The following is a 14145-nucleotide window of genomic DNA, read 5'->3' on the forward strand; positions in this document are numbered from 1 at the left end:
GGAGAAGGCGAATGTCACTTGTGCCATTTAATTATCATAACTTCAATCTTATTTTCTTAACTATAACTCATTTGGAATGTCAACTCAATTTAGCTCGGAGGAGCTGGCTGAAGTGGCTGGGGAGAGGGAAGTCTGGGCTTCCCTGCTAAAGCTGCTGCCCCCGCGACCCGACCCCGGATAAGCGGAATTGAAGACGGAACGGAACGGAACGGAACTCAATTGAATCAAATTTCATTTGTGATAAGAGGCCACATCAAGTATTCCACAAAAAATGGTGCAAGTATTAAAAAAACAAAAAGTCCAACGAATCCAATCTTTACTACTACTAGTTGAGAACATGAACAGTTCCTCATAATGTGAACACGATTGTTGATCTGGTCCTGTCTCTCATCTCCTGCTACTTTGCATCCTCCTCAGCTTGAGCCAAGACGTCGGATTTCTTGAGCAGCACAACTTTCTCTGTGCATTCAAGACATGTCGGGGCGCCCCCGTGCTCAACCAAAAAAACATTCCGTCTCCTGTTTTTCTTGAAATTGGCTGTTCTCATCGCCAAGATTTTTCTTGACAGCGGGTTTTGAAAAAGACATGACAGGGACTGGTTGACAGGAAGTCTTTTCCTTCCACTTTGTGTCACTTCAGAAATACATTTCGTTGAAAGCTGTCAAGGGCCTGAGCTGTGGTAGCCCATAAAGTGATGAACCCCCCCCCCCCCACACACACACACACACACCCACCCCCGCCAACACATACACACATACACAGTGCCTAGGACAACAAAAAAGGAATTGTGTAATATCTTCTCCATATATTGAAAATCTATGTCGTTTAAAATTCAGTTTGTACAGACCCCTTTTAACCCAGAGTTTTTTTCTCGAGTTTTAAACTTAAATTGGGTCAATGTGAACCGGACAACAGACATCACAATTGTAAAATGAAAAATTCGAATGAAATCTTTGTATCGGCGAGCCTTAACTGTTTGCAAGCCTCTTCACGCACCCCCCCGCCCCCCTTCGCCTTCATCACTCTCTCTTGGGTCAGCTGTTGGGCCTTTGTTCCACCGGCATTGTGGGGGATTATCCGTGTGGCCGCTCATTCGCTCTGCTGTCCGCTAAATGGGGCCAATCGCGTGGCTCACAATCCTTCATACATATTTCATTGGGCTTTTGAACAAGTTCTCGGCAGAGCCCAAAATTAAAGGACAGATGCACAAAGCCGAGAGGAGACAAAAAGGCAAACAAGGTAACCGAGAGTACAAAGTCTCTTTTTGTCCTTATGTTGCCTTGGTTCAAATAAAAACGGAGCCGGCGATTCAGTATTTGTGTTAGAGATCAACGCTGTCCTGCAGGGACCTTCACGGTCTTTTTGTCTGATCCAAAACGTCATCTTATCAGCTTACAGACCTGAAGAAACATGATTAGCAAACGCACGTTTGCAGGTAGGCTGGCAAATGGAGGACTACGACAGAAGTCCATTGCCCCCCGCCCTCATGGTACAACCTACATGAGTTATTGGACCCCGGGGTCAATTTTTATTGTCCCTAACCAAAACAATAGTGCCAGGCGGTATCATTCTGTCAAGGGCACAAAAGCGGTACATTTAGAGGTCTGCCACCCCAGTGACAAGCATCGAAGCCATGAAGTCCGTTTTCCTGAGAGATGCAATCGTGTTTGGGAGAGACAAACTGAAGCTGTCTACTCCTGTCTCAGGACGTTGCTTGTAGTCTGCAGTTTCTCTGACAAGAAAGAAGTTGTAGACACAAATAATCAATTGCTAGATCTCAATAATGTTATATTCTCCTGTCCAAGTCCATGCGTCCTCACGCTACAGACGACATGGATGCCAAAGGGTGATTTATTGGACCGCAGGGTGAATTTGTGTTCCTTGGCTGTATCATTCTCGTATCAAGGGTACAAAAGCAGTACATTTGAGGGTACAACCCCAAACGAAGGGCCAGGACTAACTAACTGCCGTCCACTGTGATCTATGGACATAGTATGTAGTCTGTAGTCCCTTTGACCAGAAAGAAAGTTCACTTGCCAGGTCCAGATGCGGTTGTCGCGCACTATACGAATACGATATGAGGGGATCATTCTTGTTGGGTAAATACCAATCAAGAAGACAGAAAGGCAGGCAAGGCAGATGAAAGAAAAAGAGGGGTCTTCTCCGACGAGGCCGTTAATCACTCTCATTCACTGGCGTCCCTCCTCCCCTCCGCTCTTCTGACAGGTTGCTTTGAGACACAAGGATAAGCTCTTTTTCAGAGAGAGGGAATCGGATTTCCTGCTTTTTGATGAGATAATAAAATATGACGGCAGACAATAGGAGCCTGTGGACAGCTTGCTGGGATCCATTCACTCCTCTCGCGGCACCCTGTCTTAAGACTGCTTAGACAAACGTTTAGAAAGGTGGCCAGGGGGCCCAAAGCCTCCATGCTGGGGCTACTGTTACACACCCGGCGTCTAAGTGTGCGTTTGTATGTGTTTGGGAAAGCCTGAGAAATCGCCTCCCTCTTGGTGACTCAGGGTTGGCTGTTTGTTTGGCCAGCGTGTTTCTCCCCCCTTGCTTTTGGGAACTGTCAGGAGATGTATTGCACCTTCTATTTGCACAGCATTGGCCAAACAAGACGAGACCCTGGAAGATAAGGCTGTGCTCGTGCGTGTGTGTGTGTTTGTGTACTGTATAGCCTTGAAGGATGAAATGCAGTGAAATGACACAGACCCTGAGTTTGGCCAGGTTAATTCCTAACTCTCACTCCGGCTGGGAATGCTCACAATTCCCATGGCTTTCTGGCTCACTGCGTGTTTGTAAACGCTGGTGTGTCTGATCATTGACTTGGCATTTGTGTTTAGTAGTATCATGTCTGCTGAAAGGGAATCATTTCAGAACCAGCTACAAATATTAAAAACTTCAAGTCACGGACCCTTTACAACGTGACAACCAAGACGTAGCCATACAGTAGCTAAATCCTTTTGAGTTAGCTTCATGGTGAAAAAAAACACGTTTAGCCTCACAGCACCAGTGTTTCACTCTGGTATATGAATCCTTGCTCTACTCTACACTGATTGGCTCACTAAAAATTCACTTGCACGCTAACCCCCTAATCGCCAAGCCATTTTTGGTAATCATTAACCAGAAACTAGTAATACAATTTTTGTTTTTTATAGTCAGCAGTCAATGGTACGACACAGTACAGAGGCAATTAACGAATGCTGCCACGCAAGCCGTCAATGGATGGCGTTTGTTCTCCAAAAAGTCAATCAATAGTAACGTAAGGCCGTTGGAAAACTCGACGTTATTGTGAATCCTTGCCTGTTCCGGTGAACCTTGAACAGGCCAGTTGCACTGAGTCAAAGCAGAACTTCCCGAACCTTCGCCACACTCCCTCTCTCACGCGCAAGAACACATAGTCCCCTTTGCCTCGCATATCTGTTCCGATCAATAATCTACAAAGGCCTCGATAAGTCCTTGGCCCACACTGTCACTTTGGACAAACACAACCCATGTCCCCTGTCTTTTCGGCCCCTCGCCGCGCTCGTCCGCAACCACTGATAAGACTCGGGCCACGGATGAAGAGTCCAACTAAAGCGCAGAGTCCTTGTTTTTACTCGCACCCCCCTCAAATGCTGCATTGTCTCCAGCTAAGATTCCGCTCAGCTCCTCGGCAGAAAGTCTTAGGTGAGCACCGGGACAGGAAAGGGGCCTTAAAGCTGAGCAAACATCAGCCACCCTCGGTCCGCTGATAGCCTCGAGAATGCCGAGCCCTTGAGGCGCTTCTGCGTCCGCGTGAATGTGTGCGCGTGTGTGTCTAATGTGTGTTTGTGAGACTGAGCAGCGGTGTCACTTTAGCTGCTGTCCAGGTTCACCGAGTCAATGGCAGCACAGGGTCAAAGACGCACAGGAAGCGAAGCGCTCGCACTCCTGTCCCCATCTTCCCTTCTCGTTCCCGCTCACTTCAGGCCCCGGTGCTCTCACCATAACACCTTCGTGTCTCACATTACTATTAGAGGAGCCTGTGACATTAGCGCCTTGTTCTAGTCTCAACTCTTAAACCAGTCATAAAACCGGTATGCTTCCCAGCTAAAGCGGACGAGGCTGTCTTTGACCAAGATTTTCCCGGAAGATACCTCCAACCAGGCAGCATGGTGTACTAGTGGATAGGACATTTGCCTCACAGTTCTTATTTTTATATATCCATCCTTCGCTCCTTCCTTACTTCTAGATGCCAAAGTCATTTTGACATTTATGTCGACGGGATCTCGTATCAAGATGTTACTGTTTGCATCTTTTCTATGGCGCCATTTCTATTTCTAATGTACGTCAGGTAAATGAGACACGTAGGGAGAGTTTTATCTACGCTTACACAGTAGTGTAGTCAAACAAATAAAACACAATCGAATAAAAAAACGGAATGTACGGCGTTAAGTGAGGGTGCCTTCTTATGCTGCGTGACCGCGTATTCTTGCATCTCTGTGCAAAATACTTCATTGTGCCTCAAAACCTTGTGTGTTGGTAATCCGAAGACCACCTCTTCTTTAAAAAATACTTGAAAACCCTTTTTACAAGCAGAAAAGCCTATTTGGAGCTATTTGATATGTTGAGGTGATGAAGCTCGAAACCATTCGTGATATGGACGTTGAAGAAAATGAAACATCGAAAGGAAGCCAGAAATCGAGAGTTCAATCTCGTGATTACACACTGGGGGAAAGCAACCACAATGAGATGGGGTCATCAAGTCATGTAACGGAGGGGGAGGGGGACTCTGGAGGTCAGCAAGTCAGGGAGACGGAGCAAGCAGGAGGCGGAAGGGAAAGAAAGGAGCGAGGGAGTCTGCAAGATGGAAAGAGGACATCTGGAGAGGGAGAGTAGAATAGACGGGCGTGATGAAGGGGGGGGGGGCAAACAATAAAGAGGAATAAGATGCCGGGATGCAGATTGGAGGAGGATGAGGAAAGAAAGGGGGAATCATGCATGGAATCAGAGGGGGTGTGAAGTGAGGGGGCGGGGGTTCGGACTTGGACACATCTGCACCTCTGATGCACGCCCTGGTCATTTTGGCATCGGGCCCTTCGCCACGCTTCATTAGTCTCACACACAAAATGCTCCAGAAATAATGACATCATCAGCAGCTGTGCCACTGAGCAAGGTGACCAGGGACAGAAGAAGGTGGGAAGGAAGGAAGGAAGGAGCAAGGAAGGAAGGAAGGAGGGCCCGAGGGAGTGGGGAGGATGAAATGGAGGGAGGACAAGTCAAGAATGGGGCAAAGCAGGTAACACCATCAAGTGATTGGGCCTTCCAAGCTGTGACCTCTCCATACACACACAAATATGCTCAGTGCAATCAACACACACACACACACACACACACACACACACACACACACACACACACACACACACACACACTAGGACACCCACATGGTAAAGAAAAGAGCTGTCAGGCCACATCAAGTGGGGGTCCTCAATAGCCTGCGGCCATTCACGAGACGCAGATGATGCCACTCGTATAACGCTCGTCGCAAGACAATTGAAAGACGACTCGGCAGGATGCTTTTGCTTTATTCACAATTTCTTTCTAAAGTGAAGGTCATTTCTGTGCTTGTAAAATGCTAACCGGATTCGACTCAACCCCCAGTTTTAGTCAAACTCAGACCAGAGCAATGGTTTTAAAGCATTACCCCTCACGTTTCAAAACGAGCCTCCAAAAGATGCCTTTTTCCCCCCCTGTGTGTAAAAGTTGTTTTCCCTTATATTGTTGGAGAGTGCTTAGTGCGCCTTTCCTCAATGAGAGGAAATATGCTCGCTGCATATAAAGTCTATATACATTCAGGAGTGCGGATGCCAGTGGCACATTGTATTGCTCTTATTTTTGGCAGCTCTGAACTTAAATCTATAGCAGCATCTTATTCATCTCCCGAGGTTATTATATTTTTTGTTGTTGCCTTCGTCCCAACTGTGAGCACATCTCGGTGAGTAGATGCCGGGCGAGACTATCAGTGCTTGCGCTCGCACTGCTTGCATCCTCTGCACCCGCCGCAAACTTTTCACCCCCGGTTGTCAGAGGTCAGACTTTGGTCAAAGACGCACGCCCCCTTCCACACAAACACACACCGTGTCCTTACGTGGTGACGTCCCCCCACCTCGGCTCCTTTCAAGAGGGAATGGGAAAGCGGGAGCGCCGAAAACGGGCGTCGGAACAAATGGAGCCCCGAGAGGGAGGATGGAGGGAGGAACGGAGGGGGAAGGAGAGGTGAAGCACACAATGCACCGGGGCACGGCGGTTGGACACACAGCATCTGCTCTTGGCTCGCCGGTAATGGATGGAGAGGCCAGGAGAGAAGAAGGAGGCGGCAGACAGGCAGGCAGGGGGGGGGGGGGGGCAGCAGGTGGACGAGGACGGCAGGAAGTTGGGCAAGAATCGAGGAAAATGGGAGGATGGCAGGAGTTAGTCCACTGGCGTCACACTCAAGAGCTGCATCTTAGTCTCATTTCATGCGGCCTGCAGAAGACATGGATGTTCCCTTGACTTAATCCAATGCAGGGACGATTATGGAATATTATTAGGGTTCCCCCACGGAAAATAGACTCACGAAAAGTTAGAGACAAATTTTTCTGTGCACTACAAGATTCCTAGCCTGGAAATCCAGACTCACTGCCGCAGAGTGAGTCTGGTCAACCGCCGTGTCAGTCCCATTTCTGAGGTGACAGTAGAATGAACTAATGAGCAAAGAGTGGACGTGATGTCAGAAAAGTGACTCATTGAAGTCTTTTAAAAAATCCAACATGGCTACTATCTGTAGCGAGACCGTTGTGAATCGTTGTTGTGGGAAAAACTTGCAGCGTGACGTTGCTCACCAAGACGTCACGCAAATAGACGAATTTGATTGGCCGGCCTGTTTTGGGCCGGTGCAGAATCGTTGTCTATGGACGCCTGTCCAGACCTTGCCAGGCTACAAGATTCCAGCCCATCTTGGCTCTCTGCTCACCATGCATACCACTACCCGAACTCTCTTTTATTAACTTCTTCATTCCCACAGCGGCTTCTACTTTCCATCGATCTTTTCAACTTTCTGCCTTAAAGTACTGCAGCAGCCTTCGACGAATAATAAAACTCACCTAATTGATGCCATTAGCATTATTTTTAAAATGAGTGAGGGACACTCTACGTCAGGGGTCGCAAACTCGTGGGCAGATTTACGGCCTGAAGGATGATATGGAACCTGCTGAAGACACTCGAATTTCACTGGCCAACAGCCCCGCCCTTGCACTTGTTCCCGACAACAAGAAACTTTTGCCTCTTAATTCCTTAAAAACAAAAGATTGAAGTTGTCGAGGTTTCTCTAAGCAGTTTTCTTTGTATTTTAACGACAAGTCTGACAGCCGTGAGCTCGTTGGACAAAACACGTCCAGTCCACGGATGGACAAAAGAGGAAGAGGAGAAACTCAAAACCTGACTGTGTGTCACCACTTTCGCCGGTATTATCCTCTCTCAAAGAGATCATAGGAACTTCCTCTTTTAAATGTCCGTGTGTGTGTGCGTGTGTGTGATTGAGGTAACTTGGCCCGGTCCGTCCTATGGAAATCTGAGAGTTTCCCAGAGCCATCATAAAACTGTCTTTTTATCACACACACCCTCCTCGCCATTAGCAGGTCACACACATTCCTGTCTCATGAAAGATGATGTGTGTTGTCATTGGGGGTTCAAACAGACAGAAGGAAGGGGGGGGGGGGGGCTGCCAAAAGAAAAAGGGACGCTAAGCGAGAGTTTTCACTTGACATGAAAGCGCCGCCCGCTCAAAGTCAAGGCTTTTTCGGCAGAGGGCCGCACTTTGATGGCGGCGGACGTCGCCAATGAGAAAGCCGAGAAGAAAGGGAAGAAGAGAGGAGGGGGGCGGGGACGGGGGAAGAAAAGAGGCCAAAGTAGGTAATTAACGGCAAACTCTTTTAATTACCAGCTAGTGTTCATTGTGCCAGAAGGAATGTGACAATTATGCCATTAAAAGTTTCCTAATAGGAGGAGAAGGCGAGGCAGGGGGAAGACATGCGAGAGGAGGATGAAAGAATGAAAGGAGAGAGGCGACGGACGGACGGACGGACGGACGGACGGACGGAAGAGAGGACGGTGCGAGCGAGGGAGCGATATGAAAGGAAAAGAGGAAACAATCGCCACAAAAGAGGAGCTGGGAGGGAAGATGGCGAGCGTATTAGGCCAACACAGTGACAGAGCAGATTAGCATCAAACAAGAAAGGCCACGGACTGGTGTGTGTGTGTGCGTGTGTGTGTGCGTGTGTGTGCGTGCGTGTCCGTGTGTGTCCGTGTGTGTCACACTGAAACAGAGGACATATTCATTCCAAAGACGCCACCAAGGTGGATGGAACTTTGATGATGCAGAATCTGGCAAACGGAAACTTCAGTGCGTGCGTGTGTGTGTGTGTGTGTGTGTGCTGAATGTGCGTAGGCTCCTGTTTCAAGTGGTGGTGCAGGCAGGTAGGGGAGGAACAGAAGGAGGAGGAGGAGGAGGAGGAGGTGTAGGAGAAAGGGGAGAGATCCAGAGAAAAAGGGCCTTGGGGGCATCCTGATCCACACATGCCGTCATCTCCATCCATCTCCACTTTTCCTCTATGACTCACGCACACGCACACACACACACACGCACACACTGGCAAACAACACACTTAAGACGGAACATCGGAACAAGCTTGCACATATATAACACACACGTGAGTCCCACACAAAAACCCACGCTCGCACACTTGTGGTGGCACACACACATGCACACAAACAACGCCCACGCGCACAACAAAAGGCCACACAAACATTGCGAGTTTCTCTTGTGCGCTGTTGCAATTTGCATGGATGGGCGAATTTTTCCTCACGTTGGCCTCTAATCAGCTCGCGCATCTCTCAGACACCTGCCGGCCCGCCCGCCATTCCGCCCGCCCGCACGCCTGCGTAAAAAGCCTTCATATGCAAAACCACCCCCAGCCGCAATCACCTCAACACACGCCTTGCCTGCCCCCCCCCCCCCCCCCACCACACGCACCCCTCCACAGACTTATTCACCTGTGCTGGCCTCTTCGTGCAAATGTTCACATTTATGTTTGCAAATGCCCAAAAAAAAGCCGTTCCTCTTCAACCAGTTTTCAAGCCGCACGCTGGCAATTTTCTCTTTTGTCTTACAAATGATGCGCGCTCGTGCTGGGGAAGGCGAGCAAGAAGCGCCTCCAATCGTGTAAACGCACTGAATGAAACTTTGGGCACACTCACGCAAACGTGTTGTTGAAACACGCAGATCAGATGTCATCAAAATACTTGGATTGCAATCTTTGCACGTAAATGTCTCCTTGTGTCAACAGAAATGTTAAGAGTCCCGCTTTGGAAAGTTGCAACAGATTCGCTCCCAACAGCAGTTGCACATATTTACACAAATATGAATTCAAACAGGAAAAAAACTCTCAAAGAATGGTCTCCACATGGTGTCAAAGTTTGCTCTTCATTTCAAAGATTGGACATTAAATGGAGGCGCGAAGACCGTTGACGAGACGATGCTTGCAGCGCTCTATTGTCCTTCTTTGCTCATTTCCAACAGACTTATTGAGACATCAGCATCCAAGTGCTTCTGCCAGGTCGAACCTTTCAAAAGCCTCCCTTTAGAGGACAGAAGATGGATGCAGGAAAGTGTTTGCGTGTGTGTGTGTGTGTGTGTGTGTGTGCGCGCCCGCGTGTGTTTGTGTGTGCGTGTGGCCCCAGTGGACAAATAACGCACACAGAGAAACAGACGGGAAAAAAGAGAAAGAAAAGCCAGAGTGAAGCACTTCAAGTGTACGCCGTGCAAAACTCCCACTGCTCGCAAGGGCACTTCTATCCGGTACGTCATCTCTCTCTTTGCCCCCCCAAAACCACCTCCACTCTCCCCTGACTCCCCCCCTCCCTCCCTCCCTCCCTCCCTCCCTCCCTCCCTTCAATGCTCTTTCTTTTGTCTCTCAGCTCTCACCCTCCATACCCTATCTATCCATCTCCCGCTTTCCCCTCCTCCCCCTCCTCTCTTCCTTTCGCTAAAACAGTAGGACGCTTAACCTTGATAGCAGTGGAACCCCCCCCCCCCCCCCCCTCCTCTTCAAAGTGACACACACACACACACGCGGGAGAAATGCTTTGCCAGCACGCTCGGTCTGGTCCAAGGGACGGCGGTACCCTTCGAGGTGAACAGGACACTGCTGGGAAATGCAGCAACAACAAAACGCTCGAGCGGCAGAAACAAACGCGCGTACGAACCTTCTTGACGTTCCGCCCACACAGAAAACGGAAACGGTTGAGCCAAGGTGGCCGAAAAAGGAGAAGCGCATTCCATAATAAGCCACCAAAAGTTGAAGTTACCCATTGAGAGCTTACAGTAAAATTGGAAGACACGCGAGAGGAAGATGAGGACGGGGAAGTAGCAAGCGTGTCAAACGCACGAAAGGCCGCGAAACAAAAGGTGGGGAAGAAGCGCGACAATCAAGTCAGTCAACTTTTCTTCCTCATTTGCCTTTTGAGCTGAAGTCGCCAGAAACCTGAAAACACAACAGCAGCCGCCTTACGTGCGCGCACTTGCATCCTTCAATCGAGTTCACGATAAGATGCAACGCTGCACTTGCCACCAAGTTTGTTTCAATTCTTTCATTCCACAGAATGAAATCCACTCACTGAATGGGGTTTTCATTTTAAAAATCAAACGTCGCGCTTTGCCCCCAAAATGCCATAAAAGCCGTTTGGATTATTCTGAGAAAACAATTTTTTTCTCAGAATAATCCAAACGTCTTTTTTTCTGGATCAAATTTGAAATAAAAAGACTTTTTCGACATTAGTCGACCTAACCGTGCGGGAGCGATCATAAACGGGTCACGAAAGAAGAACACGAAGCATCAGCATCTCAAGGTTGACCTCTGGCCTTGGTCGCTGTCGTACGTTTCGGTTCCAGTGCGTACCTCAAAGTCATTGGCCTTGTTGTAGTGCATGTTGAGGGCCCTGAAGAGCTCGGAGTCCCGGCTCACGCTCAGGTCCTCCACACCGGCGGCGCCGTCGTTGATGGCCTGCCGGGCAAACTTTTCCATCTGGATGTAGTAGAACTCCCGGAAGTTGCTGAACCACTTGATGAGTTGTGAGGTGATGCAGCGGTTAAACTGGAAGAAGAAGACCAGGGACAGTTAGAACTACTTAAGCCTTGACCTCGCACCACCAGACGTCATGTCTCCTCGCGACTACAACTACAACTCGACTTGCACTTAGACTAGCATTTCAACTTGACCCCAGAACTAAAAACTTTTAGAAGACCCCAGTTCTCTTGAGTTCTGGTGGAATTGATCAGAGTCAAGACAAGACTTTGCTACAAAGAGGTCTGGATACATTTTGAGGTGGGATCTGCAAAAGTAAAACTTTTAGTTCTGGCCTTAAAGTTCCTGGATCTCCCCAGAGACTTCAAGCTCCCTAGAGAGTTAGTCGTTTTGAGAGGTCCAGGAACATGTGGGCTCGGTACTTCAGTGCTGGACTGATTGGAAGTTCAAGTGCTAAAGAAGAATCATGTTAAATGTCCTTCTACTTGAGGCGGAAATGCTGCTTTAGTTGTTTTACCGAGACATCTTGACAATTAGTATGTTTCCGATACTGAATCTCTTGGACAATTAGTGTCTCTGTGGGAACAGGATGGGAACGAACTCTGATCTCAAACCCGTCATTAAGCTTTGGGGTACGCATACGCTTCAGAATCTTCAGTCAAGAAAGTCTTTCCAGAACATCTGTCAAGGAAATCGTAAAGGTCCATGTCATTAGAGTTCCTGCATCTTCGGTGGAGGCCATCATGTCTCAGCCGCTGGATTTGGAAGTAAAAAGACAAGACGTCCCCGTCAGGGAGTCGAGACGTGAGGTGCCGAATGAAAAAAGAAAAATTGCAGGAGATAATAGAGACATTAAGTAAGACAACGAGACAAGAGAGAGTCTGCGTAAGTGAGAGTGTGTTCATCTTCCCCGCTGGGATCCGACATCCCCCCGCCCCCCCGCCCCCCCCCCCATCATAACCCGAAGAGTGGAGGGAGAGGTGAATGGTGAATGGAGGGTGGCGAGGAGGCGGCGGCGGCGGCGGGGTTTGGTCCGCAAACGCATAATTGAGCAGAAAAACGATTAAGTCATCATCTGAAGCGCCCCGGCCTGCGGGGGGCTCAAACAAGTACTTAACCCCGTTCACCAATTACACCCTGATTCTCCTCCCCTCTCCGCACCTCCCGGGCAGGAAGAAAGGAGAAGAAAAAGAGCCGGGCAAAAAAAGAGGGCGAGAGAAAGGGGCCGGGACGATAAGCTGCGACGGAGACTTTGGCTATCTGATCTGTGCCGCTCGGCTGGATTCAATAGGGCCAAGTAAACCTATTAAGAGCCTCAGCGGGTCTCGGGCTCTTTTTTTTCCGCCTGTGAAAACACAGTCTAAACAAGGCAGACGCTCGATAAGGACTGCAGGCACCCCAACATGGTCCGAACGCTCCAAACGCTCTCATTTTGTTGCCCGTTAAAAGTCGGCGGTGGGACGGAATGGTATGAAGGATTCTCTCGCGGTTTGGTGGCGTTTCTCTTGGCTGCGCAAGTTCCAGCATCGCGGACTCGTGCGACTTCAACGCTCACAAACGATGGGAAACTCCGAAGGCACACGAGCCAACAATTTGCATCGATGTGACAAAGTTGTTACCCTTTAAAGAACTGATCTCATGCGACACATCTCGACAGACCACATCACGATACTGACAGGCGTACATTCTATATCCTCGGCTAAGAAATGAGCAGCCTCCGATAAACGATAACCGTGTGTCTGCTATACTGCCTCCAGGTGGCCGAGATGCGCACACCCGACTTTGGAGCAAATTGAATTTCCTCATCTGATTTGATCGTCAGCATCTCTGGTGAGTAGGATGTATTTATTGACTTTTTTTAAATCTCACAATTATTCGATGGAAATGGACTGAACAGAGAGGATGTTCGGTTACGTGGCGTCACGTGTAATATTGTTGATGTCGTCATTGCGACATGATGATGGCGGTGTGACGTCGCCGCTGAAGGCTTCGGTGGCAAATACCCGCCACTGCTAAAAGCCTGCTAAGCGTCATCTGCTCGCACACAAACGGGCCTTCCCGCCCCTCTGAAGAAGAATAATGAATTGGGGGGCTGGCTTGATGCATGGGGGGGGGACAAAAACACTGAACGGACCGCTGGCTGGGGAGGCCGAGCGGTTTTGACATGGAGATTAGCTTCGTGGCTATTGTTGGCCGACACGCAGACGCACACACAAACATGCGCACGCTCCTCATGATAGCGCCATTGTGGCAGGGGCGGGGGGCAAAGACGAAGAAGTCAGGAAAGGCTGGAATCATCGGCGGCTGATGTCACGGCCCAGTAAGTCCGCTTGACATTGTTTGGGGGGGTTTGGGAGGGTGTGCGTTGCGTTGTGGGGGTGCTGCCGTAAAGTGCGTGGTGAGCATAAACTGGGAAATGAGTTTGGGGGGAGGGGGGCGGGGGGCGGGGGGCGGACGGGTGCAGGTCAGCGCTGTCGGACAATGGCGTTGGGACGGGGAGGTGGGGAGCTGCAGGCGGTGGTGGCGGGGGGGCCGGAACGTGAGCAGTCAGCAGGCTGAGGTCGTGACATGGACGCGTCAAACAAACAAACCACTGACACTTCCAAATATTCGCTGGGCTGCATGCGGCTGCTTAAATGTGCACAAAAGCTTCGCTTGCTACCAAGCAGTGCAACATTTGCCAAAATCCAGACCCGACCAGGTCCCACCCCCCAAACCTTATTTGTCTGGTTTCACCTGAGGCAATATTTGTAGGTACCGACATAAAAAGTCCAACTCACTATAAGTCCTGCAAGCAAGTCGTTATTGTAGTTCGTAGTAGCCCTGCACTTGTTTCTATTCAAGATGGCGACATCTGTGACTAATGAGTTACTTGTGTCTCGTTTACTCCGTGAATAGCGATGATGAATAACATCATTCTTAAGTATTAAACTGTTTTTGTGACACGATATCAATTGAATGGCCATCTCTTCTGTTCATTGAGACTTCTCAACTCATCAGTACGCCACGAATATTAGTTGTTCTTTGCGTAGGATAAAGAATACATGACTGAGTA

General features: G+C 49.1%; 1 protein-coding gene across 2 annotated transcripts in view; it reads right to left on the bottom strand.

Moving 5' to 3' along the window:
* Positions 1-14145, bottom strand: part of LOC147159025 (prospero homeobox protein 1-like) — a 35170-nt gene that overhangs the window by 8660 nt on the left and 12365 nt on the right. For both annotated transcript variants that reach the window (XM_086060953.1, XM_086060954.1), the window contains exon 4: positions 10965-11159. In XM_086060953.1, the coding sequence (XP_085917079.1) occupies positions 10965-11159 (195 nt within the window). The remainder of the gene's footprint in view (positions 1-10964; positions 11160-14145) is intronic.

The sequence above is a fragment of the Leptonotus elevatus genome, chromosome 18 (assembly GCF_054856555.1).
Source record: "Leptonotus elevatus isolate MCC_2025b chromosome 18, RoL_Lele_1.0, whole genome shotgun sequence".
Taxonomy (NCBI): Eukaryota; Metazoa; Chordata; class Actinopteri; order Syngnathiformes; family Syngnathidae; genus Leptonotus; species Leptonotus elevatus.